We start from the raw sequence: 27,059 nt of genomic DNA, 5'->3' as shown, positions 1-27,059 counted from the left end.
ACGTTTGGGTCATTGACCGATTGTAGCACTATTTAGTGAATGTCGTGGATCCCCATCCCAAATCAGGAGCACGAATCAAAAATTCAAGGCGACAATCTACAAACTCACATTTTCTATAAGAATGGGAAATTGTATAGCTTACCTTCTGAACTAAAGAAACGTGTTGTGAAATGTGTGACACAAAATTTCCACCAGCTTAATCATTGCATCTATCAGTAACTAATTCCAGATCTGCAGGAGATCATTAACTGATGTGTTTCTGTTGGCTACACTCGTTGAATATATGTTGCTTTAATTACTCTCTTTCAATTTTAATTCAATTCTTTTGGAAAGGTTCAGCTTATGTATTGCATATTGCTGGACAAGCTCTCTATATCAGAGTTAGAAGTTGTTGGCTGATGATAGCAGGAGTTACAGATTGCATTGCTGGTGCAGAGGCTGATTTCATTTCCTGAAAATCACACACACACACACACACACACAGATGAGCTAGAGTATGGACTATTTAATGCTCTAGAACTCCGCTTTTACACAATATTTGTGATGCGGAGGGGAGTATCGAAAGTCTACTTTCAACCTGGATATGCGGTTTAACCAAGATATGCATTATACGGACTTGTACAGCATATACGCATCCAGGTTTCCTAAAAATGGATGTAAGTATGAGTGAATTGTTTACGAAATATCAACCAGATTGATAGAAGCGATTTCGATCATAATGTGGAAAGGCCAATCAACCGCTGCAAATATAATATAATCTGCTACAAGCATTTTGATTAGCTAGTTCGGACATAGCCTCGCATAGCCGTGTATTCTGAAGTTACACATGCAGCGATATGAGCAAAGCGAACACGTTGTCATAGTGTAAAGCGGGTGAAGATAAGTTTGTGGAGCCGTTTTCGAATGAGAAGAGTGAAATTAAAACCTGATATAGTTCGTTTGGTTTTTATTCTCTCTGGCCAAATACTTATAATAAGAAAATAACATTTCAATCTTTTGATTAGGGTAGAACGTAGCCATCGACTTGCAGGAAATGGGAGGATGTGTGGTCTTTCGAGAGAGCTCATGCAGAAGTAATATTACAACTAAAGAGTGCGGCTACCCACCAGGCATTCAAAAACATGCCTGCTTCATCGCTAACAGGGGAAAGATGCAACACTAGAAAAAGGGAGTTAGAATTAATGAAAGGAACAAAATGAAGTAAAAAGCGAACATTCCAGAGAAATTTCCATCGTATAAATCCCGCAATGAGAAGAGTAAAAACCTCACATATCCTCGCAGATTTTGCAAATAAATTGGATACATAAACATGTTTATATACGCCGTACTTCGCCCTCCTCTCTCGATGACCTCCTTTACTTTGTAGAGAGGTTGTGTTCAGCATCCATGTTACATCCGCCAACGGCTGTAGTTCGAAGAATACATGTACAGTAAGTAAGGCAACCCTTCAACTAGTGGTAGCAAGTAGGACAGCAGGCAGGGGAGCCGTTAAGATTCTGCTGGTGCTGTGAACTTTCTGAATGATCTGGGGCAGATAGTGCTATAAAGAAACAGGTAAAATAAAAATTCTGCTATGGAACACACACAACAAACAGCTCAGGGAGACAACAGATGTTGATCATGGATTAAGGGGAATGCAGACACTAAAATCAACTAGAGCTGCAGAGAACTTCTAAGTAGATTAGTTAGTCATTAGACTTTTATGCCTTCTTCTAGAAAATGAAATTTAGAATTCACATGAAGAGCAAGTCCTTGATATTTCCACAGAAAGTATAAGTATCAGTGTTGATTTCCTAGATAGCAAGAGTTTAGTCTTCTAGGAGTAAGCAACTAACTAAAAGAAACCTACTGAGAAAATAAACCAACTAAAAAGTAGCAGCTCATCCATGGAACAATTTAAAATCCAAATATTGGAACAGAGTCCCCAGTAATCACAAGGTCATTTATTATGTCAGTCAAAATCTAAATCTGCAGCAGATCAGCATGCCTCGTCCTTATCACAGAATTTATTTTTTCCTTACCCCTCTCAATGGAGGTGAGTGAGTGTGGGTCAAAGGAGCTATTTCCGCAGTTGCTGCGTCAACTTAAACGCCCCTTTATATATCTTACATCAGAACCATGAATATGAAGTTTGACAGGTCACACCACATCATTTCGAGTATGTAATTGCAAATTAGAGGTGTTGTGTGTGCAATGGCCCCAAAGAGGTTGGTGTGAATAACTACCTCGTTCCAATCGAAACAGTGTGAGACCTGAAACTTGAGAAGTCAAACAAACTGAATATTATGAATCCCTTTCAGCCAGCTGCAAAAGTGAAATGGAGCACATTGAACTGTACATTTAAAATCAGTTGGGATTGTTGAAGGACTGGAAAGTTTAAGCTTCACTTTGGCAAAAGTAACATTTTCAGGATAAGGCCAGGAAGAGTTTATGGTCACGTGCCAATAAGAGCTGCCTTGGCTGTCTCTTGCAAACATCTTGCAATGGCTGCGTCTGTAACTTCATTTTTCACAAGAACCAGTCTTCCTCAATTCCGCCAATTATCTGCGATTATTTCTACTCATGATTCCCTTCTTTGTTTGATCTGCGTTTCTGCCAGATCGGTGGCGCTGGACCCTGGAGCTTAACTAAATAAAGATCATTCCTGATTGATTATTGTTATCAAGTTCTTGATCTGCATTGCATGAGCAATGTGGGCCAATAATCTGCTCTAACATTGGCGCATTGGTGATGAACAACCTCTCCAATAGTAAATGTGTTACTTCAATTCTCATTGCATTTTTCGATTTTTCCTCCTTCCCTTCATTTGGTGGTTGTTCACTAGCTGGTTGTAGCATAACCAGAAAAGTGGTTGGGAAACAGTGGCAGGGATGCGGGGCTCCGGCAATTAGAGACAACATCGCAAGGTCACAAACCTTGGGAGAAAGGGCTGGAATTGCTCGGATTATCACACAAGCCACTGGATGTCCAGAAGACTCAGTAGACTGTAGCGGGGGGACACCCGCTGTGGCCATGCAATCAAAAATCCCTGCGATAGATAGGAGTTGCAACGGAGATCGAGGGGAACTAGATCCAGGTTCCTGTAGCGCATTAACATAATGGCAAGCAGTCCATGAACACAAAGATTAATGCCCATAAGTCAAAGAAACCGTCTTGTAAACTATGAATAATAAAAATATAGGAATGTTGAAGATCGTACGTCGGGGCGATTGTTCCTGCGAGAACTGTGAGAACTTTTTCAATATGTCAATTTGATCTATATCCCATTTCATCATCAAGCTATAAAGAATTGTAACTGCTCTCTGCAAGTAGTTGTGTGTGTGTTCATTGTTTTAGCTGAAGGATGATTTCCCAGTTTATCACTCATTCTTCAATACATGATGTGCGCACTTCATTCACAACTTCCATTTAAGCATCAATTCGCCTCTCCCAATACATATAGAGCGGGGATTTGCTGTTAATATATCTGAGGTTGTCAATGATGAGAATTCAAGGGTTCCCACAGAAACAGAATCAACAGCCAGCATAGCAGACAAGGGAAGTGAACACATGTGCACCTAGATCCCAGGTTGGTTTTATCATCACCGGAATCAACGATGCAACCATTTCCACCACAGATTAATAACATGTTCACAGATATGTCTCGGTAATAGTCAAACAAATTGAAGTTCTGAAAAACAATGGTAGCTGGTAAGACTCTAACCACCTACCCACTCTAGTTATCCCTTCTTTTCTTCAGGTAAACCTTTTTGAATCCACAACAATGGTTAGGCACTGCCGTGGTGCGGAAGCATGCAGGAGAATCCAATTTTTGGAGGATTTGACAATGGGATCAGCTTGCTTCGATCAATGATTCTAGCCCTAGTAACTTGGTCAAGTATAAGGTAGACCCGGTCGCACATGACATATTCTTCTTTGATGCATCAATCAAAAGAAGGACTTACCATAGTCCACACAACATTAATGGGATCCATTCGCGTCCAACCTTTCTTTCAGTTTTTTCCACTTTATTTTTGCTTTTCTTCCCCTCTAAATTTTTTTTTAAGAGCAATAGAGGTAAGCTTCGGGGAGGCTGCAGAATGTTTGCTACCTAATAATGCTCGAACGACCCGAGTATAAAGCATAAATATCCCCGTAGGCACCGACTTCTTGCCCTTCCAATCCACCATCACTGGAAAACATTAGGGAGACATAAAGAAATATACTAAGAAAACTTCATCACGCCTACTTACCAAACCTCTGCTTTTCTTGTTAATTGGAAGGATTTGACCATCTGTAGAGATGGCTGTTGGCCCTAGAGTGTCCAAGGAGGATTTTATGCATGCTCTTGGCCTTGACACAAATAACCCTTTACATGAGACTTTATACCGAGCAATGAGGGTGAGTTTCTCGAACTTCCAGAGAGCGTCGCGCCAAGGAAACATTGTCTGAAGCCATACAAAGGTGGCAATTGGAAGAAGGCAGCCACTAATCAGTACGTTGTTAGGATGAAGCAATTATCGTTTACAATATATTGAATCAGGAAAACTCCAACCTTCTTGAAAGCTTGAGGAACGACCCTTACATCCGACCGCCATTTTTCTGGCACCACATCAGACCAGAGGTGCAGCGTTGGGGCATTCTAGAAATTTGGAGAAACTCCAAACCGGGAACACGGGCGTGGTTTGATCGAGGTATTACAAACGGAGAATATGGGCCCAACTGGGTAACGGGATGGCTGTTGTACAGCGTTTTCCGTTCTCGAGACGTTCGCAATAATCGTAACCGACGGAGAGGTGAAGAAGGGGGTTCTGGAACTTCAGGTGGTACCAATACCCGTTCGCACCGTTGTCATAAAATTGTTTGCCGCATGCAAACTGATAGATCATTTCATATGTTGTTAGACCGGGGCCAGTCGAAGAATGGTCGAGGCGCTACCTGCGGCAGTGAGAGACAGAAAGGCGGATACTATGATCCAGTCCGGAACGGCACACATTAATATGCCATCTATAGTTCCATAACGGATTGGACTTTGTTTTCCTTTGTTGCTGGACAACATATCACAGTGTTGGATTGCAGGGTAGAGCTTACATTCATACATTCATATATTTGTTGGGTTGATTTTCTCAAAAGTTCTTCACCGGATCCCCATTTCTCTTCTCTTCAACCACAGTCAGCAATCCTTTCAGCATCTTCTTGGTTTTGTCATTATTCGATGTGGGCCACTGTCACATTTCTATTGGCAGCAACGGGTACCGTTTTTGTTTCCTTATTTTCTCCTTTGCTTTTCGACTATGGTGTTATCCACAAAGAGCAACTTGGTATTGTAGATCATCCTGTCCCATTCCGCAATGTTTCGACTTACGGAGGCCCGATGACATGAACCAAGGTGTGAAGAAACCCATCCGCTGGCTGGAGGTAAGCTAACATGTGATATCGTGGTGTTCAATGGACCCTCTATAATTTCGTGATCGAGAACGGTTCATCTGTTGGGCCCCGGTTGGTCAATCACGGTGCCGAAATTGCCGGGTGCAGAGCAAGCTTGTTTTTATACTCACCACCTGTTCAATCCACTCAAAGGGGTGTCTCCAAATCCGCGTTTGCGGTAACGCATCTTCTGGGATTGGTGAGTTTGATTCGGGCATCTGATAATCGACAAAGGAGCGTCGCACCCATGTTCCGTCCAAAGATACTCACGGGCCGATTCGATCAAAAGGTTTGACTATTTGATAGCGCGGTTCTCTACGGCCTAATTGCAAGAGCAATCTTTGATGTTTATTCCCAGAATCTATCCTTGGGACTGACTTTTTTTTTTTTTTTTTTTTTTGGCCATTCTCTTTGGAATCTTGGCTTGGGTTGGAGTTTGTATTTTCCTGAAAAAAGAAAGATGGAGGAGGCCTTCAATTGGCAATGAATGTTGGAGAATAAAGCTACATTTCGCCTTTCCAACATCTAGATTATTTATCAGCCTCTTTCAGAGGAAAAGTTCTAGGCATAATGCATTACCTACTTGTGCTTCACATTTAGCCCCTTTCCTATCTTTCTCGGCTCGAACCAACTAGACACCAAGAATACTTCTAGCGAGAAAGTCGTAATATAGCGACCGGGGAAAGGAAACACATCTACACCCCAATATCCCAGATGTGGTTTTTCTGCTCGTCCATGGTCGGTTGTGAAGTTTTGCCTGTCGTGTTAGACAGAGCCCACAAAAGTCGTGAAAGATGAGGTGGACTTTTCAGCTGGTGAAGTTCATGGGGTAAACTAGCCAGCTAAAATAGTCAGTAAACCGCTCCAGACTCAGACGCGCTAGTTAGCTTAAGCCGAGGCTCTTACCTAACTCCATAACTCCATAACTATAATGTGCTTGGACTGTAGAACTCACACAGGCTTAAGAGATTTGAACAGTTCAACTGATAAATTTAATTGGACGAAGTGCAGGAGGTTGAACAGGTCATATGCGTTAATTCTGTAATTGCTTGTTGATACTTTTGAAATACCATTGCCAAGAAAGACCAGAAGCATTTAACCACACATCATATCTGCAACACCTGTGGTCCCTACTCAAGGACTCAACAACGACTGCTGCCTCATTCCAATTTATCCAAGAGGAAGCTCAAGATACTTTATTGTAACATTGCTATGTAGTTTCTGCGAGGGAAGGTAGACAGAGCAGCCGCCCTTGTCATATTTTGATACTATAGGTCACCATTTATTTTCCCATGCTTTGATTGACCTTTTCTCATCTCATGCCGGAACGAAGAACAAGTTCTCCCAATTCCACAGACGCAATAACTCTAAAGGTGGCTGAAGGAAACATTTGATTTTCTTTTATCCTGTTAAAGGATATATCTGAAATCATCATTGTCATTATGAGCACCATCAAATCTCATACTATTTTGCTTGGAAAGATTTCCTCTAAGTCAGGTTTAAGCAACCGTGATTGAACCGAAGACGATGGAAGAGGAGAATACATAATTGATATTCTTTTGAAGGAAAAGAGATGAAATAGGGAAAATTATATATATATAAAACAAGACCACAAGATCTTCTCCTTCATGTTCATTCGGGGTATTTCAGCACGGGAAATCCTGCAATAATCGCTATATGAAAGACTTTAATGCAAGAAATATATGCTCGCTTGCTAGTAAAATGTTGAATGGCGAATCGCACCCAAATAGAATTTCCCCTTCAATAGGGAGGTAGTTTCTTATGAAAATGCGAAAACGGCAAATAGCAGATAAATAACCGGGAGTCATATAAACGGAAATCACGGTCAAATTAATAAATCATTTCACATTACTTCTTCTCTTGCAGCCCCTCTTTGTATCGCTACCAAATAGAAATCCCTTGGAAAGGTTTTTGCAAAAAAAAAAAAAAAAAAAAAAAAAAAGACGTTTGTTCACACGGAAATGAGGAAAGGAGGGGGGGAGGGCAGACAGAAAAAGATCCACAAACAAGGTAGCGACCAAGTACGCGATATTCCTTTGCTGGAGTATATTAACAGCGTCGGTGAGGATAAAAAGGGAATATCGGGAGAAAAATCTATGGAAAGAAATCGTTTCATGGTGTTATTTTTGGTCATTGCGGCTGTTAACTTTGTATCATCAAACGTAGGAACGAGATTGTAGACAGTTCTGTATTACCCGCCTAGCGAATTCATTGTCATCAAGTCATTTCCAAGATAAAACGTAATATCATAAAGCCATTAAGCCCAACTGTTTATTCTTTTCTTGAAGAGGGCACAGGTTTCGTGCGATAGTTTCTTCAGGTTGTTTCTCCACCTCTTTTTTTTGCTTTTGGCGAATCGCGGTCTTATCGTGGACATCCGCTCAGGTGGTTAGAAGACGGACCTTGCTACGTCAAAATCAAAAGGCGATCGAACGAAGTCAGAGGCTTCGGGGATCATATGCAAGTGTTCTCGTTAGTCTGGCAGGTTGGTGGTAACGGCCCAATCGGCCTCCGTCGTAGCTTTCTGGGCTGCTGCCTCCACTTCGACTTCCACCACTGGCTGACGCATCCATGTCGTCGCCGAAGCGGCTCCGTCGGCCTGTGCCAATAGCAACGGGAATACCCTGCACAATGCCTCCGTGGTCGTGGCCTGCGGGATACATCCCGTCATTTACAGAGAAATTCCGACAGATCAAATAGGCGCGCATAGCCGCATTCTCTCGCGCTAGGGTTTCCGTTTCACAATAGACATCCGTTTGGTATTCGCGATGATTAACGCGAACAAGGCAGCCATATCCAGTGGGACAGTGATATAATTCGTAAAAGGGTTCTGGCCAGCGGCGACGGCGGCAAAGACCTGCAGATAGAAAACACGTTATTGGTTGTGAAACGTCATCTGTTGGTCAGACCACGGTGATTCCTGCCTGACAAGAATTCTTTTATTATTATTTTATTTTAGGAAAAAGAAAACAAACAACCAACGGTGGTGAATTTTTGGGTACCATGAATAGTCAGGGGTCCGGGGGAGGTATAAAAGTCTATAGAGTCCAGTTCAATCTGGAATACAACCAAAAGTTGGAACGAGAAAGCAACACCTCTTCAGAAAATTGCCGGTTAACAATAGAATGTGAAATAAGGACAGAGAAAACAATGGCCAATGAATGGAAAATTGAACGTCATAGAACCTAGAAGGATGTAGCATAGTTGTCTGTGACATATGATCGATATTTGAGCTTATTTTTATTTTTTTTTGTTCTCCGGCTCGCACAAGCTTTCATATTCTATCATGGAACTTTTTAGGGCAACATACTCGCAAGGTATTGAATGTAGTACATTTCGACCAAGAAAAATCCCGATCCAGCAGGATCTATGTTGCTCAGCTGAACAATATGTTGACTTTGATACCCGATGCTTCAGGCTTGAAGCACCCAAGAGGAGGTCGTGATTCAGGTATACTGAACCTAAGAAGGATGAAGAGGTTTGATGCCCAACGTCGCACCAGTTATACAAACATCTGAAGAAGTCTCAAGCGTTATGGACAGACAAGCTGTTGGCAGATTGACAAATAAACTGAGGGTGATCTATGGATCGATAAAAGGGATAGCGGGGAAGGCTCTATAATGTCAGATACAAAAACATAAAAGTAAGAAACTTTGCTGGCCTACACCTCTAATGAGAAAATAAGCCATTGTAGACAGCGAAGCAAGCATGATTTAATGCAACGTCAAATATATGGGTGGGGCTGATAGATATGAACCCTGGTTATTAAGGTTTGTTCGATCGAGGGATTTGAAATAGACAGATAGAAAGAGGAATGCTGTGGGAAAGAAATTATCCTTTCTATCCGACTTTCGAATTTTCTTGCTTTGATGTGTTGGCATGCCTTTTTGCCAGTGAAGGCAAACGACAAGATCGAGAACTTCATTGTCGAGCCTATAGAGATTTAATTCGCCGTCGATCTAAGCGATGAGGATTAGCTCATCAAGCTCAGACAGGACGCTTGAACAACTGAACCCTAGGGCCTCAAGAGCTGCAGAGAAGACGTCAGTTTGTGCGCGCAATATTTGGTCTTACGAGGTGTATCGTTCATAAAGGGACAAGCAGAGAGGGTACAGACCCCGCAGAACGGGAGTGAAATCACCATCCGTCAAGCGTCCTGGAACATTGTCAACCTCCGCTAATGCAATTTATACTGCTAATGGTTGGATTCGCGTTGCGCAAAACGCGCTGAAGTTGAACCCTGGAGCGAAACGCAGGATATTTTTATTGCCTGCACAAAGAAATAGTTGCCTTTTGTCTTAGTAGGTTACCCCACAACCTGCAGTTTATTACGTTGTTCCTCTCCCCTGTTTGGTCCTTTCCTGCCCCTCCTCTGCTAGAGTCGGGGAACCATGCCGAAGACAGACGTCAGGATTGACCAACGTACCAGGTCATTGGGATTTGTCCGCACCAAAAGGAAAGAAAGGCAAGAAAAGAAAGAGCATTGATCCGAGAGCTGAATTGAGTGGCAGCAAATACCCAATCCTACCGGAATTAAAGGGACAATAACGACGTTTGCGTTCGGTGCGATATCCGATACGGAACGGAACCAAAGGAGTTTCTTTGAGGCAACCTTGGAAGGGAACTGGCGCTGCTTGTGCGTTGTTGTTCGACTAGTGACAGGCATTCTGATGCAATGATGAGTTGGCAGTCGCTGGTCTCCTCCACCATTGGGGAAAACGGCTGCAAATGTTCCAGAAATGGTCGATGCATAGGGGCACGAGGATCCAGCGTGGATTTGCTGCTTTCAACAAAAATTTATTCCTCGCAGAGGGACCCTGAAAATTGTTAGAATCACAGCCTACAGGAAATTTATGGCTGAGGATCTGTGTGAAAAAGTCGTTTACTACTTGGGTTCCTGGGTATGTAAGTAATCGTTCAACAAAAAAGACGTTGAATCCGTTGTGGAGTCACATACCCAAACAGAACTAACGTATGCACGTATGCGCCTGAGACCAGAGCTAATCACCAATCAGTAGTGTCGTATATCACCCCGCGTAGGCAGCTCTCGAGTATTGAACTTCGTATAAACACTCTGCAAGACAAATTCTTGCTCTGGGCAGCTCTTTGAAATCATTCTGCTAATAGCAGTTTTGGTGTTTTCAAAGGAGCATAAAACAAGGTGTTAACTAAAGAAGAAGCTGGGTGATCCTGGTGACTCTCCGTAATCTCAACCCGATCCTGCAAGAGGTGATTCGCTGTGTAAGCATGCTTCCCGAAGCTGCAGGAAGCGAAATCCATCTGGGTCAACAATGCAACGTGAAGAAATCAATTCAATTAACTTTTGTCCTGTCCCACTCAGTCACTAAGTTGCTCGCTTTCTCCTTCTTGTACCACGACCTGGGGAAACAGGACGAACCGACTCAGCATCTCGAGCGACAGGGCAGAATTCGCTAACAGATGCTTGCAGACGCAACAAATCTGTGACACGAGATGAAATATAGAAAGTGGATTTAGCTTAGGACCCATTTCTTTGAGATGTAACACTGTTTCCCCGTGTGTCGTCAACATTGTTTGATGTGCGACAACGAGCGACGAGGCTGGCAGTTTGAGAAAACCAGGAGGCGCCAAGACACAACTTGCTTGAGGGGCCACTCATCTGATCTCCCTTCTTCCAGTCGGCGTGGATGAATATCTACCTAGGTATATAGGTAACAATGAATGATGTCAAACTGAGAAGATGGCTCGTCTTGTTTTGCTTTGATTGCAATTGTCCAGACTATAAAGCTAGGTAATAACTATACAAGAAAAACATCCCAATTTTTCATCCACACCCAATATATGAGGATGTAAATGGTTCGCCTTTCGTAGTCCCAGTCCGAAACACTATAACGCCCTCTCTGTAAATCCAGATTTATGTTCAAATTTGGACCGGGTTCTTCTCACACCATTCTCGCATATTCTTCGCAGCACGATGCGGGATGACGAATAAGGGATGGACGACTTCCAGACGATCCTCCTCATCGAAAACAATGGCCCATTGATCTTGCTCCACTGAAGGGGTTACAGGTGCATGAGACCAGGAAAATGCCGAGGGGAAGGGATTATTGGCGGTGGCGACCGAAGCAGCTCCCGTAATGAAGTGATCATGCTGGACAGTGCTTAAGCCAGCTAATATATAACAGGTGTGGTAAGAATCCGGGTGTCTAAAGAGAAGAAATCATGTCAACAACCATTATTCCATCATCACCCCAATCCACGCCCCGCACATAAGCGGGAGATGTACATGCGCTACGAGCGGGAAAATCCACTTACTTGCCAGGTTTATCTCGTAGCCCTCCATGAGGTCCTTGACAACAATTTAGGATATATCTTGTCAGCCCTTCGCGATGAAAAAGAGCACCATATCTCGAGTGCAGCGGGGTAGGTCCAGACTGGATGCCATTTATAGCGGCATGGACCAATGGCCAGCAGCCTCCGACCCAGTGACTGTAGCAACCATCAACTAGTTTGTTGGTCCTTCCAGCGAACCCGCCTTCAGGGGCGCACTGTCTAGCTGAGAGCCATGATATCAATAGTGGGAGATCCATATATCTAGGGACATGGTTAGCTCCAGTACAAGGTTAGACAACACTACTTACTCTATTCACGCACTTGTTCATCATCTCCTTGGGCGCACCAAGGATGCATAAACATGCCAGAGCACAAAATGCGTATGCGCCATGGGCTTCTGTTCCCGGGCTTCCAGAAATCCCTCCTTCGAAGGTTTGGCCTATACATCATAACTATCAGCGATCCTCCCAAACGATGCCACATGTCATTTGTTTCTTACACCTCGACAAATATTCCGGCAGCCCACTTAGGAAAGTGTCAAAACCAGCTTGCCTAGCAGGCGAATCAAGAGGGAGTTGGAGCGGAAGGTCAAGTAAAGCAATCATAACCATTGCGCAATATGCACCTCTGCAATCCATTAGTAAAACAATGACTTGATATAGAACATGATCCAGGGATCCTACCGTACATCCTCCTCACCCCCAAGGGTTACCTGAAAGCCTCCATCGGGTTGCTTCAATTTCCCGAGCCATTGCCACCTATTTATCACTTCAGCATTTCGGATAACGGGAATAAAGACACAAGAGGGATGCAAAAATCCGTAAAGGAACCTTACATTGCTGTCCGATTGACTAGTTTGAATGCATCCTCTCCACCGACGAGGGCCAGAGAAAGAATAATCGCGTATGAAGATGCACAGTGCGACAACTGTCCGTGGCCCCCTCCAAACCCTCCCGAAGCATTTTGCATAGGAGCAGCAGTAGCTATGACACTGAAAGTTCAAAAAGAGAAATTAGCTAAATGGTAACAACAGACGATATGTAATAAATCTACGTATCTATAATAATATGCAATTATCGTAAACCACATACACGCTCCATAGCAAATCAAAAGAAAGTAAGAGGGGAAGGGGGGGAATAAGAAGTCCAAACCTACCGCTGCCGGAACTTAGTGACATCTTCCCCCAACATATGCAATCCCGCCAATGCCCAGTAAACCATCCAAGGCCGACTTGAATCAAGTCCAACAAATCGATCTGGATAAGACTCCAATGAATCATATAAAAAGGAAATATGGGCATCCCGATCCAGCCTTGGCACTCCGAACTGATTGAACGAATCATTCTGGGAACTGGCCATCCCCATTAGGAACGGGAGACATTGGTCAACGGTAGCATCTTGCGCTCTGGAAGTCTCTGTGACCAGCGAATCGCGGATTGGGGGTAGCTGTGTGAATATGTCTGGGATACTCTTTGGATACTGAGCATTCCGGCTCTGTGAAGCGGTCATCATTTTTTCCCCCTTGCCTCTCTGCAGACGGATTGAATGCGGGGGAGTTGATGAAGAGACGGATGAAGGTTCCCCAACAGCAGATGAAGAGAGAAGAGAAAGATCTGCTTTTAGCTGCCGTTGCTTATGTTCATGCTGCTTTTCTAAGTCGCCGGGAGTGTTGACACTGCTATGCACTTTGCGAGTGGTTGAAGATGTTCTTGGGTTGGATTCTTTGCTAGCGGTTTTGGTGATAAGAATGTGGACTCTGCGCTGATATTTTCTTCTGATCATAATACTCTTGTGAACATTCAAACTTTGGTGTAATCCCTTTTACACTGCTTGGTACGTGTCAATACACACTCTTTCTTTGTGATTATATTGACTACTTGTATTGTTGGTTGGTTAATTCGCTTATAATGAAAGAATAATGTTTCGCCATTGTTCAACGTCTTATGCAATGAATGGGACCCAATGAAGAAATTTACTACCAACAATGGACTACAAGTGTTGTTCTGAGAACAACAGCAACACTGTAAGATTGGATTTTCATGCTAAATTTCTATGAAATCCATAGCCCAATTTTTTGAACCTTTCTTGGAGAGTTTTCAATTTCTTATTTATTCATCGATTTAGCTTTCTCACAGATATAACAGCAACCAGTCAAACCTATGTTGCTGCTCAGCTCTTTGCTTTCATCCCTCGTGTTTTTCTCTTTGATAAATTCCGTAGAAGAGATCTATTCTTCAAAATGATCATATGCTACTAGCAGGGGCCCATCCTTCGCCTAAAGCCCAGTTATTTTGAGACATGAAACTATCAATCCTCCAGACCTCAAAATAGATCGGAGAAAAGGTGCATTTAGCATGGCATGTGGCAGCTGTTGTGTCCTTCATAACCATAAGCAGCCTTGAATTCATACGACGGCCGGGGTTGCATGAGAACAGCTATTGTTTCGCATTTTATCAAATATAGGAGCCCGATACCACGACAACAGCACTGCGAATGTCATCTCTACGGATTCATGTCAGGACTCGACGCATAGGGAGAGCCGCCATATCATTCCACGCGCTCGATACCTGAATTTGATCGATGATACAAAAGTACTGCATGCTTAGAAACACCGTTGAAAGGATTGATAGCGCAAATAAATCGGACCTGCGAAAAGGGCGAAGAGGGAAAGAATGCGGAGCTACTTAAAAGTAACTTAACTGATGTGTAATACAAGAGAAACTTACATTAATGTCTGACACGTGTGTTTACCCGACCGTGATGGTATGGATTTGGATAGTCTTTTGGCAGATCTAAGAGATCTTTCCCCTCTTTCGGGCGGATAATGCTATCGATGGCCATACGAAGGCTGCAAATCTCTTTTGATAACATCCTCAAACCGTTGGTGTCACGGACCTTTTGAATGGCTAACTAGCGTGGCAACGCACTTTGAATAGACGCACTGGTTCCGTGAGAGCAAGGGTATTCATGATAGGAGAATATCAACAGCACACCTCCCAGCATTTGATCCAATGACAGTTTTCATAGAGCCAACATATGTGAGCGATTACTATACCATGTTATGCCGTGATACGCCATATTGCGGATAGAAATCACTTCCTAGCCTTCTATTTTCAAAGTCAGCTTCCAGCCCCTACCCGTCCACTTCAACGAAAACGTATCCAAATTGACAACGGAAACTGTAAAGATGACAGAGAGCTGGTCACCGTAGGTTCGTCATTGCAATTCCGCTTATCAAGGTTCGAGAAGCGGTGTCATCTAACACAGTGGATGTACCATCTTTGGAAGCAAAACTTCGGACACAAGATGGGCTTAAGTCCCGAAACCGTTATGGTAGGGCTGGCCATCCATCATGTTGGAACCCTGTCTGAAGAAAACGAAAGAAAGAAAGAAAGAAAGACTAAATCAATGCTTCGATGCTGCAATCGTGCAACATAGTGGGTCATTCAAATTCTCAGATAAAACCGTAAAAGCTTGTTTTGCTATATTTTAATCTACCCACTAGACGATGGATAGCATGCTCAAGCAAAACAGGAGCGTTGCTGACCGCTTCTAATGACCTCACAGCTAGATCCGCATAGCTATTCGACATTCCCGGTGCCCCGTTTGTATCTGTATCTCGCAGGAAAATGATGAGAGAAATGGCGTCAAAAGCGTGAAGCTTTCAGAAATATCCTGCAATTACGGAGCAATTGTGCAGAGATAAAAGGAAAGGCCAAACTCCCTCATCCTGCCGTTTCCAGTTCTAGCTTTGTGTCTGTGAAATCGATCGATCGACGGCCCTGAAGAGCGGCCCCGCAACCCGATAGTCCAGGAGAGCCTTGAGATATGAGTAAAATATAGTCTAAAGAGAAGAAAGGAACTACAATACAAGGTAAAAAAGTGACCACCTTTCTCAATCAGCTTCTCCTTCCCATTGTTAACGCCATCGATCCTCCCTGAAGTGAAGGACAATAAGTTCCCATTATGGATAGAGATTCACAGCTTCTGTGCATATATATCCTTATGTCGTCTCACCCTGGGGAACGCACATACGTACATTCCTTCCATACATTCTTCTTCCTCCATCTAGCATAAAAATGCAACAAATTAATTTCCGCCTTTTGCTTTTTGACGTGGGTGGCATATTTAACCTTATTTTGACAGCAGCAGCATGCTCTGAGCCTGCGCCCCGTCAACCGCAACCCACCTTCTCCACCCCAAAACGAAAGAGAAAGAGAAAGAAAAATGATCCCTCATGCGTTCATTGGTTGGCTGCATTGACGTACCGGCATATGTCTAGAGGGAGTATGTATGTTAAAAGGACGGTGTGTTTGAAAATACAAAATTTTGCTTTCCCTTTCTATGAGATTCATGCCGAATCAACTTCGAAACAGCTATGTGTTGGAATAGAAATTCGTTTGCACGTTGAGATGGAATTGTATGTGAATGCATGGCTATATTGGCGACATTACTGCTCGTCTGGATGTCCACGGGGGACTCAACGCAGATTTACGTCAATGTAAGTGGTTGGGTGAGCGAAAAGGCTGACAGCTAAATCTTGGAAGAAAAAGAGAAGAAGGGCAACGGTGCAGTCCGTGCATGTGTATATTTTCTTCAAAAAATGGGAGGGGAACGGAAGGTGTGACGACGCATTTGGTACGGCGAATATGGCCGCATCGGGTCCCCTTCAAGGTTCCAATCACCATCCCTAGAAAAAGGGGGCTTTGGAGCTAGTATCTCGACCTCGCATCAACCATTCATGTGGGAGGAGGTCTGATAAATGTATTCTTCGTTGACAGGAATGGAAATACATGCTAAGAGAAGATAAACACAGTATGAAATATCCCGAGATTACAAAGAGAAAAACAAGTGATTACCATAGAGAACGAAGGGCACTTGGCCGACCCAATAGTTGACCAGAACAGATAATAGGCTAGACGGGATCTTCACTTGAGATCACAAGCTCTAATTAACCTTTCGCCTTGGTTATAAAAAGACCGCCTGAAAGTGATAAGATCAGACTAAGATATTCCCGCAGGGAATGCGAATCGATAATTTGATACTCCATCAGGACCTTGGAAAATAACTGTGGTGCCTCAGGGTTGAAACGAATTTTGTGCCTGTATACTTCAACTTGGGGGAACGAAACCGGATAATGACGATGCGTTGCTGTTCATGATTCGGAACTTCTGTTTCATACGCATCGTAGTTAATCGGTTGGGGATGACCATCCTTAATTTCTTGTCAGAAGGGTAAGTACCATATGGCATTAAGCATGATTAAGATGATGACAGATGCTGGTTAACCAGTCGTTGAGCTTGGTTTTCCTACCAACTCCGCCTGTTAGATGTAGAAGGACAGGTTCTGTTGAAAGGAAGTGGGCAGCAGGAGCGAGAGAGATACGATTGCTGTCCACCTTAGCGCTGGCACTTAATTGCAGATCTCGTGTATGCTGCCCCACCACCAGCCAACCTCCAACCCCGCGTTGAATGGTATAACGGTTGATCTCATATAAGCACAGAAAACCATAGTGGTGGACTTCAATATGCGTCCATCGGAAACTTGAGGAGTCCTGTGACTCGCAGCAGAGCCCTAGGTAGCCAGCCAGCTTTATCCCATCCACATCAACTACTTCGAAATTATGATCAGGATACATACATACACTTTCCCAATAAATACTTACTCGATTCAAAACTGGGCGAAATAGTTGATGAACCAGCATATCAGCAAGCAAGCAAGCGAACTATTTTATTACTTCAGCCCCTCCTCCTCTCTTTTCCGTTGTTCCATACCCTCCCCAACATGGTGCTAGGATATCCCAAAAGGAAGATAGTGGGGGAAATAGAGCGGAAATCATAGTATGTCCGAGGAGCGTGTAACGAGTCAGAGTCAGTCTGACTGGGTCATCATTTTCACTTTCTTTTTTACATTTATTTTAGTTGGCAGGAAAATGATCGATCATCCCAGTTAAATAGCTGGTTCTGTTGACAACGCATTGATCAAACACGCACTGACCGAAGCTAGTGGGAAACTGTGTTTAAGTGAGCGAACTGCTTTGGGTTGAGAGCCCTTGGTTCAAATGTTATTTGTATGAAGCTTGTATCTGAAAAATTCCGTGGTAATAGTGCCTAGCTAGGGTAAGGGATGGGAGGGATGAGAGATGGGCATTCCTTCAATCCCATCATTTGTTGGGCAGATGGATCTTCCTGTTTAGCTGTCGGATGTAGCCGTGTTCATCTTGTGCCATCTCGTGGAGGCTTCCAAGGTTGGTGCCAAGGAGTTACCAACTTAGAGCGATGACGACTTTCTGAACTGAAGGCCTGGTTCTGCAAAAGGTTCATGTTAGCGAAGGTAAGGTGGCTGAATATTCGGACGATTTGTATTTTAATTTTGACATGATTATGTTTTTACCTTTTCTTTTCTGACTCGATTAAAAGTTCTTTTTATGCGGTAACTTTTAATGTGGGCCATTATTAGCCGTTTGCCAAAGGCTTACTCGATGCAGTCACCCTTCTTAACAGGGGAACATATATATCTGTCTCTTGTTTTTGGCCCGGTGAAAAGGTTGATTTTCCTGATTTCGCTCATATTTTGCTTGGTTGACAGCCGTATAGTATCTCCGAATGGTGAGAAGGAAATGAACCAGGTTATTCAGCATCCAGATCAAGGAATAAAATCTGAGCTCCTAGGCAGGAGAAAGTCAAAAAATAATTGTTAAATAATCGACACCGCTTACCCGCTTACATACATAGCTTCACTCTACGTGACGTCATCGGCAACAAGGAGATATATGAGATAACCAAATGCTCCCCGTTTATTAATATTTTGGTTGGCCAACAAAGCGGCCACCTGTTTTTATAACATTTATTTCTCTCGTTTTGGGAGGACATGGTTGTTTCCCTGGGCGCAAGTTAAATCGATAGATTTCGGGGAATTGATCTTTGTAACTTAGCCGAACAAAGCTTGAGATAATATGAAACGCAGATTTTGAACCACTACTAGATTTCGATCCTTGATCGAACCTAGGGCATCAGATCCGGTGATCTTTGTTAGTTGGGTTCGGGTCGAAGTATCCAGGGAATCCAGAGGGCTTAATGTTTACTACACCCTTTTTAAGCACTTTATAAGCGTTTGATTTTCTGGGTTTTGCGCAGGCTTCAATGTTAAGGCTGGTCACGAAAAGAGGGCTTTTGGATGGAGTCGTAGCTAATAGTAGTTATCTCCACAATAAAAAATGCCACAAATAAACCCATAATGAAAGGGTGCAAGCAAAAAATATCGTAAAAATAAAGGTAAAAAGTAAAACTTCACCGACGGGTCAATTATTCACAGAACGGTTGTCATTTGATGTTGAAGATAAATATTGATATTCATGAACTGGTTTATCCACTCTGAATCTTGTGATGAAACCGAGCTCGATGCTGGCAATATTCAATCTGTCGAGTGGCAGTTAGCCTCATCCGGAAAAGCATTCGAAGCAACGAAGCAAGATAACTACGGCGTGCTTCAACGAATGGAATGAGGATGGTATTGGCACGGGTTGCAAGGTCCAAGGACCCAGGTTGTAGTTGTATGTGAGGCCCGCTGAATCCTAGGCCAATCCTTTTCCCCAGCCTCGTTCGCGACAGAAAGACCGTGGGTATTTGGTGTAGATCGCGTGTCCCTAAGCACTCTCGCTGATTCAGACCCGGTTGTTGAGGGTTGTGGAAAGTACCGTGTGGCAGAGAACTGGCTGGCGAGGTACAGGGCAAGGTACGAGTAACGTAGTGGACGAGGCGAGCACGGCGCCATGTACGCTGCAGGCCGGCCTGGCTGGGGACCACTGGGGCTTGGGGTTGGGGCTTGGGGCGGGGCGTGGGCCCAAGACTGCAGCGGGCAGGCGGGCAAGCGCTGGCTGGGCGCTGGGCGCTGCAGCCACGGCCCAAGCTCCGGCGGGCACTCATGGGGGCGTGGGCCAACCAGAGCGCGGGCTGGCTCACCGCTGCTTTGGCTCCCCACATTCAAGTAAAGCACACGGCCCCTCGTGTCCAACACAAATCCCAACTACCCTCTCCTGTGCTCACCAGTGACCCACACCTTCTCCACTCACATCTCGCTCCTCGCCAATCTGACACCTCACCTCCTCACTTCTCTCCGTCCTCGATCCTCTCATCTTCCATTCTCTCTTCTCTTCTCCTCTCCTCTCCTCTCCTCTCCTCTCCTCTCCTCCCGTCTTCTCCGTCCCTATCACAAACTGACATACTCTCTCACTGCACTACACTCTTGCAAGCTCTATAAGTAATCATCAGCTCCTACCACCAACCCCTCGTATATCCATGATACCACCCGGTCCACAATGGGAGATGTAGATTTGACCGGCAATGGCATCGTCAGCCTCGATTATGACTCTCGGGGTTACATGTCTGCCCAGACTTGGTCCGTGACGGTGGACCATCGACCGACTCAGCAGCACCACCATCACCAGTACCATCAGCATCAACACAACCACAATCATCACCGTTCCGATGGCAGTAGAGATATCTCACCCTTACAAACCAGCGGTCACGGCTTCGACACTACCACCATAGCTCATGACCCTAATTTCATCAGCGACTGGCAGTTTCAAAATATACCGGCCCACCACCTACCCTATTCACAAGCTGAGACCTCGTCTGCTTCCCAGTTCAGCTCCAGCTACACCATTTCCCTCCAGGCTTCTCCAATCGGTCTCATGCCCAGTGCTACCCAGGCCCAACTAGACTCCAGCCTGCTGGACGCTTCCTATCAGATGCCTTTCTCCGCACCCCCAGGAGATCTGATGCCCTTCAGCTTCCACGACCTTCACACGGATCTTATGCCATTTCCCACCATGGATGGACTGCCAGAATTGCCTTATACTTCCCAAAGTATCCCTGGTAGCAGTTCTCCAACAGACACTTTCTTGGAAGTGCGCTCTTTAACCAGCGCAAGCAGCGATAATGGCTGGACAGCCATCGAACATCGCCGCTCTGTCGACTCGCCCTATCATGAACAAGGCTTTTTTATCAATCCCAACCAGACTCTTCATAATAGAAGTTTGTCTGACTCGTCGTATTCCGATTTGGATCCTCACAACCCAAGAAATTCCTTTGGTAGTTTTACGACAGACCTTTCGCACCCGATCATCAATTCCCCAAGTTCCGAATCGAACCTTGAGGTGGAGTATAACGCCATTAATCGTAGATTGTCATGTGACCAGCGCTCTCATGGTACATCTTCTCCGGTTGCCGTGAGTCCCGTCGCAATCCTAAGGCCCATACCAGTCAAGGAAGTTTCATCCCCAACCCGATCTCCAACGTCACAGAAATCGTCTTCTCCACCAAATAGAAAATCATCCCGCAAGAGTCCCATTGCTGCGAAGACCTCAGAGACTAAAGTGCGAAAACAGTCTCAATCTGGAAAACCCGAGACCGAGAAGCGCGTGGGAAAGCGAAAGGGTCCACTTAAGCCTGACCAGCGGAAACAGGCCAGTGAGATACGTAAACTGCGGGCATGTCTGCGATGCAAGTTCCTCAAGAAGACGGTACGTTAATAGTATTAATAACTAACAAGGCCCCTCCCTCCTTTCTTTCTTTCAGTTTTGTTTCCAACATCTAACATCGTGTATAGTGTGACAAAGGAGAGCCGTGTGCAGGATGTCAGCCATCGCACGCCAGGCTTTGGCAAGTTCCTTGTACTCGCATCGATATTAAAGAAATCGGCTACTTCACGAAGGACTGGAAGGCCGATTATGAACGTCACGTCACCCTAGGTTTCTCAGTGGGCAACATCAAAGGCTTTTCCGATGTCGAGCGCACGCTCTTCGTTACCCATGGATACGGCCAAATCCTTCCCGTAACCGCTCGCGAAGTCTATGTTCGCGATGAGCAGTGTTTCAATGTTGATTGGGTGGAATCAATGCAGCGGGACCCTAACCATTTCGAGCTCGCTACCGCAAAACTGTCTGCTGGAATGGAAGGAATCACTCCTGCAATGCTTTCGGATTACCTTGATAGACACATTGATGGGAACGGTAGTTTCGAAAAATTCGTAGATGACTACTTTACGGGGACGCCATTCTTAACGCAAATGCTCAAGAGTGCGTTCCGATATTATTTCCGAACAAAGCTTTCCGTCATCCGAAAGGCGCTAAAGCTTATTCTCGCATACAATCTCACGCTGCATGTTACGATGGTCGAGGGCCTAGGCGAGCTCGAGGAGTTTACTGGTAGGGTTGAAGATGAGACTTCAAGATACAATGGGAAAGTCATGGCACCCGTTATGATTAATTTCCAGATAAAGTGTGGCTTGGCTACGATTTGGCGCGACTTGCAAAAGGATGTGCTTGAGGAATTATCAGCTCTCTACTCCAGCGTTTACAGTGGTGACAAGCTAAAAAACTGGCCAACTATTTTCCTCCTCGCCTCTATTTTGCTTGCGGTGTGGGAGGAGATGCAGTTTGATTGTCACTATCGTGTTCCCGTAAGCCAAGTATTTCTTTCGTTGTATGTTTCCTTCACTGACAAATTTTTAGGATGCTGCTGCTGTTGACAAATTCTGCACCGATATGGAAACCACCCCGGTTGGAGTGATCGTCGGTCTCTTCCAAGCAATCTCTCAGAAATTGCCCGCGTTCACCGAATGGGATTCCCACAAGCATCACCACCTCCTTGGCTCAAACGCCGATGTCTGTAATACAATGACAGAAGTTCGTCAGCATGTTACTCAATACGGTGAGTCTAAAGAGCAAACAATCCATTTTTTTGTTTGGCCCTATTTCAATGGGACCAAATACAAACTTGTAACATTTTTTAGCCTTTTCTTTTATTATCTTTACCTCGCGAAAACATAAACTGACCAACATAATACTATTCAGAGTCCTATCTCCGCGGACGCAGCAAATCTACCTTCGACCGGAACGACTTTGACTGTTTATCCAACAAATTTATATCAAGACTCGTTATCCGATCGAACTAGAACCCGCGTATCTTGTTTTAACAACTCCCTTGTTTTTTTTTTTTTTTTTTCTGATCAAGTATTTTGATGATGTATTTTTTTTTTTTTTTTCTGTTTACATGTTCACGGCCTTCACTCGACCATTCGACGACCCGAATCAAAGCGCGAAATATATAATTACCAAAAACAGCAAACAATTGGCTACGACTGACATGAGAAAAAAATATACGTCCATCAATGAGACCAACGATCACACCACACATATTATGTTATAACGGCTCCACATGAAAGACTGGCAGGACCTTACGCTCGTTTTATTTTGCAGATGATTCTATGTTTGTTTTGTTTATTTCCATATTGTCAAGCAATTTTTTTTTTTTGTTTTTTTATTTCATTATCTGTGAGATTACTTTTCTTATACGTTTTATGTGTTTTCAACGTTATCGCTTCTTCGAAGTGATATATACCTTGCTTTGATAATTATTCTATAAGATTTTACGTTCTGCATGGTATTCGCTTCCATATTTTAATCCTTTCGTCACATTTCTTTTCTGACCTTGCAATAAAAAGTGGAAAGGAAAAGGATCCAGCAATGACAGCGATCACGAAAATTTTATATGCACTATGACATGACGCTCTTAATGAGCTTGGAGCCTCGGTGATCATGACATGAATGACATACATGACTATGCTTTGAGTTGGGTTAGCACTATTATACTTCACTTTTCAATGATGAATTAGTCTATAACCAAACTTATTGATTTTGATTGCTTATTTTATTATTATTATTATTATTATTATTATTATTTCTTTATTTTCTTAGTTCTATTTGCACTGTTTCATTTATATCTTTTTTAGTCTTTGCTGGTAAATGTTCATCTTTTCAATTCAATATTCACATTCCATTGACATTATTGTGATCTTCTCATATTTTACTTCTTTACATCATTCTGTCTTTCAGAAACATTATGCAGTTATCAAAGTATAGCAAGTGTTATTGCTAAACTGTAGTTTTGTTGTCTCTGACAAATAGTGAATGAACATGAAGTTGCAGACTATTGTCACGGCTTCAATCTAGGTGCAGGTAAAACAGGTGTTCAATTGCTAACTAGATAAGCTACTTCAATGAAATACTAAGATGATTCCTAAAACATGGATTTGGGGAAGGTTTTGTTTTTATACCCCTTTTCTTAATGTGGTTGCCCCTTTCCTTAGTGCAGTTGCTAGGCAGTTCCCATGTTTACAAGGTATTTGTTTATGGGGTAATTGTCGGGTGGTTGCTATGCCATTGCTAGGCAGTTGCAATTACCCTTTTCAGCCCAGTGGCCGTACGCCATCGAGTAGTCTGGACGGAGCCCCTTCTACGCCATCACAACTATGATCTATGAAGCGTCATTTTAAGAGATTTAACTGCTTTCTCATCTGTCTGTTCTGATTTCACTCATTGAAATGTTCTCTATTTTGTTTGCAACAACTTTATTACGCTTATTTGATCTTTAAGTATTTAGTTGATTTAATATCTAGTTAGCTAAGAATAAATTAAAATGCAATATACAAATTTAAAAACAAAATCAATTGATTTCATTCATATGTATGAGCTTATTTCTATAGCAAGTCTCTGAACTCAAATAATGACTTATTATCAACTAGTTATGTAGAGATCTATGATTGACAGATTCAAATTAGTTTGAGTTAATATAATTTCACATCAAATTGGCCATCATACTGAGTCAGTCATCAAATTTCTCCACCTACTAATTTAACTGCTTATTCAATTCAATGTGCAATTATGCCACCAAAATACAAAAAAACTCATGATAAAATCTATTCAAAATGATGAAAAGCTCTCAATTTGTGAAGCTGTAAAGCTATTTAATATATCTAGATCTACTCTTCAATATCACCTCAAGTACCAGCCCTTATGGGTGATTTTACATGCAAACTCTCACAAATTATCTGCTGCTAAAGAGAATAATCTAGTTGAATGAGTGCTGGACTAAGCTAAATAAAAATTTCCCCCCTAGCTGGCATTTGTTGAAGATATTACTAATTATCTTCTTATCTTATAGAATTCCATTGTCTTCACTACCTCCTCCTTTTAGATCAGCAAGAACTGGATTTCAAGACTGATTAAACATTGTATGAAGCTCTAAAGCCACTATTCCAGACATTATAATCATGATCAGGCTAAGTGTAAAGATCAGCAGGTTATAAAGAATTGATTTAAGACTTTAAAAAATACAATTGCTGAGTATAAGATTGTATCAGAGAATATATACCACTTTGATGAGACTGACTTTGCTATGAGGCTCTGTGTCACTATTAAGATCATTACTAGTAGTGAGAACTATGATAGAGCAAAGCTCCTACAGCCTGAAAACGGTGAATAAGTGACTGTAATTAAATCAGTCAATGCATCAAGATGGGCTCTACCTTCTTATTTCATCTTTAAAGGCCAAGGCTTGTTGAAAGATTAGTTTGAAGGTCTTCTAGAAGACTGGAGACTAGATGTCAGTCCAAATAGCTAGACTACTGATAAAATAGATCTGAAATAGCTTCAATAGATGTTTATTTCAGCACTAGATTCTTGTAGAGTTAGCAGATTTATTCTTCTTATTCTGAATAGATACAGCAGTCATTTTATCTCAGAATTTAACTAAATCTGCAAGAATAATGCTATAATATATCTTTGCATGCTGTTTAATTTCTCTCACCTTCTGCAGTCACTAGATGTAGATATTTTTTCAATTTTAAAGTGAGCATATGAAGATCTAGTTCAGCGGTAAATGCAGCTTGAATTTAATGTTATTTAAAAAATAGATTTTCTAGATATCTACTCTGCAGTACACACTATAGCCTTCAAATTTTAGACTATTCAAAATAACATCAAGGTAACTAGAATAGTGCTCTTTCAGTCTAACTATGTCCTTCAGCAGCTGGATATTCAACTATGAATTTCTACCTTCTCATGTAGCAGCTCTAGCAATTCAATTATATTTTGAATACTTCAAACACCTAGTAATCTCTAGCAATTACACTGGCAGGCAAATAAGATCAAGAGCTTAGTAAAGGATTAGCCTCAAGACTTGTGAATATGAGGTAGTCAGTATTACAATTATGAAGAAGCAATACTAGGATATATTCAACATCAATGAAATAGAAAAGCAAAAGTGCAAGAGATTTAAGCACTGAATTGAGCAGAAAGTAAAAGATTTAACTAGTGAAAAAGTTCAAAATCTTCTAGTAGATTCTATAGAGCCTGCAGAGTTTATTGAACAGTCAGTTATTTAACTTCTCAAGTCTTCAGCTGCTAAGCTTGCAGCATGTATACAAGTGCTACAAAGATACAGCAATTGTAAAATGCTTGAGCATATAAAACTAAGATGCTCTCAATCAAGTGTAATTTAATTTAATTTAATTGAGCTTTATTGTATTGAGATAATTTGAATTAAAAACTATATAGTTGAGATACAGTAAATTTGCTGACTGACTCAGTGTGAAATTACATTAGCTAACTAGTTAACTAACATAATTAATAAATGAGTTAGCTATATAAGCAAGTCAGTCACTTTTCATCTCATTTCAGAACAACATCTTCATCATCAAAAATGTCAATCACACAAAGAAATAAAGTCTCTACTCAAAAAGAAAGACTTTTTTTAGTCATTCAAGTATTTAAAAATGATTAAATTTTAAGTGTATAAGCTGCAGCAAAGCTGTATGATGTTTCATATTTCACTCTAAATGATTGAGTATATGATTGTACAGCATACATTAATACTCTCTCAAAGAATCAGAAACTTAGTCTTACAGAGGAAGAATCTCTTGTTCAATGAATTCTGATCATAAATAAATGAGATTAGTCTTTTCAGATTGCAGCTGTATGAGAAATGATCAATCTTCTTCTTGTCAGCTGAGAATTCAATCCCTCACTTACAATGAGTAAATGCTGAGTATAAAACTTTGTCAAACATCATGATAAGCTGAAATTCAAGTTCTTATATAATTATAATCATTAGTAAGTTTTATATGAAAATTTTGAGATTATCTATAAATGATTTAGACTTATACAAAATACTATTATGAAATATGAGATTCTGAAAGATGATATCTATAATTTTGATGAGATTGAGTTTCAGATAAGTGTAATTGAAACTGTCAGAATAATGACTGAATCTGAAAGAGCTGAGAATTTCAAGCTTGTACAGTTTGAAGATCAGAAATAAATGACTATTATTGCTAAAGTCAATGCAACTGACTGAGCTTTGCATATAATGATTATTCTCAAAGGAAAGATGCATTAATCCTGCTAGCATGAGACAGAAAGGCTACCACATGACTGTGTGAGTGAGAATGGCTAGACCACTGACTAGCTGAGCTTATACT

The 27,059-nt window shown here is 42.3% G+C and overlaps 5 protein-coding genes across 5 annotated transcripts; 2 read left to right on the top strand and 3 right to left on the bottom strand.

Moving 5' to 3' along the window:
- Positions 1-4,281: 4,281 nt before the first annotated feature.
- On the top strand, positions 4,282-4,978 carry PAAG_07088 (hypothetical protein; the record flags this gene model as incomplete). The annotated part of the gene is made up of 3 exons (XM_015846122.1): positions 4,282-4,380; positions 4,487-4,817; positions 4,884-4,978. 3 exons carry the CDS (start codon positions 4,282-4,284, stop codon positions 4,976-4,978), a joined length of 525 nt encoding a protein of 174 aa, XP_015700557.1.
- Positions 4,979-7,865: 2,887 nt separating this feature from the next.
- On the bottom strand, positions 7,866-8,762 carry PAAG_07087 (hypothetical protein; the record flags this gene model as incomplete). Its single annotated transcript, XM_015846121.1, has 2 exons — positions 7,866-8,284; positions 8,738-8,762. 2 exons carry the CDS (start codon positions 8,760-8,762, stop codon positions 7,866-7,868), a joined length of 444 nt encoding a protein of 147 aa, XP_015700556.1.
- Positions 8,763-11,326: 2,564 nt separating this feature from the next.
- On the bottom strand, positions 11,327-13,520 carry PAAG_07086 (CaaX farnesyltransferase beta subunit; the record flags this gene model as incomplete). Its single annotated transcript, XM_002791129.2, has 7 exons — positions 11,327-11,612; positions 11,722-12,000; positions 12,061-12,178; positions 12,239-12,366; positions 12,423-12,497; positions 12,575-12,730; positions 12,895-13,520. The coding sequence occupies 7 exons, from the start codon at positions 13,518-13,520 to the stop codon at positions 11,327-11,329; spliced, it is 1,668 nt and encodes a 555-aa protein (XP_002791175.1).
- Positions 13,521-19,102: 5,582 nt separating this feature from the next.
- Positions 19,103-19,663, bottom strand: PAAG_07083 (hypothetical protein; the record flags this gene model as incomplete). The annotated part of the gene is made up of 1 exon (XM_015846120.1): positions 19,103-19,663. One exon carries the CDS (start codon positions 19,661-19,663, stop codon positions 19,103-19,105), a length of 561 nt encoding a protein of 186 aa, XP_015700555.1.
- Positions 19,664-20,055: 392 nt separating this feature from the next.
- PAAG_07082 (hypothetical protein) lies at positions 20,056-22,694 on the top strand (the record flags this gene model as incomplete). Its single annotated transcript, XM_015846119.1, has 4 exons — positions 20,056-21,261; positions 21,348-22,199; positions 22,252-22,450; positions 22,594-22,694. The coding sequence occupies 4 exons, from the start codon at positions 20,056-20,058 to the stop codon at positions 22,692-22,694; spliced, it is 2,358 nt and encodes a 785-aa protein (XP_015700554.1).
- Between the last annotated feature and the right edge of the window lie 4,365 nt (positions 22,695-27,059).

This window comes from Paracoccidioides lutzii, assembly GCF_000150705.2.
Source record: "Paracoccidioides lutzii Pb01 unplaced genomic scaffold supercont2.21, whole genome shotgun sequence".
NCBI lineage: Eukaryota > Fungi > Ascomycota > Eurotiomycetes > Onygenales > Ajellomycetaceae > Paracoccidioides > Paracoccidioides lutzii.
The sequence above is the reverse complement of the archived record's forward strand: the minus strand, read 5'-3'. Positions and strand labels throughout refer to the sequence as shown.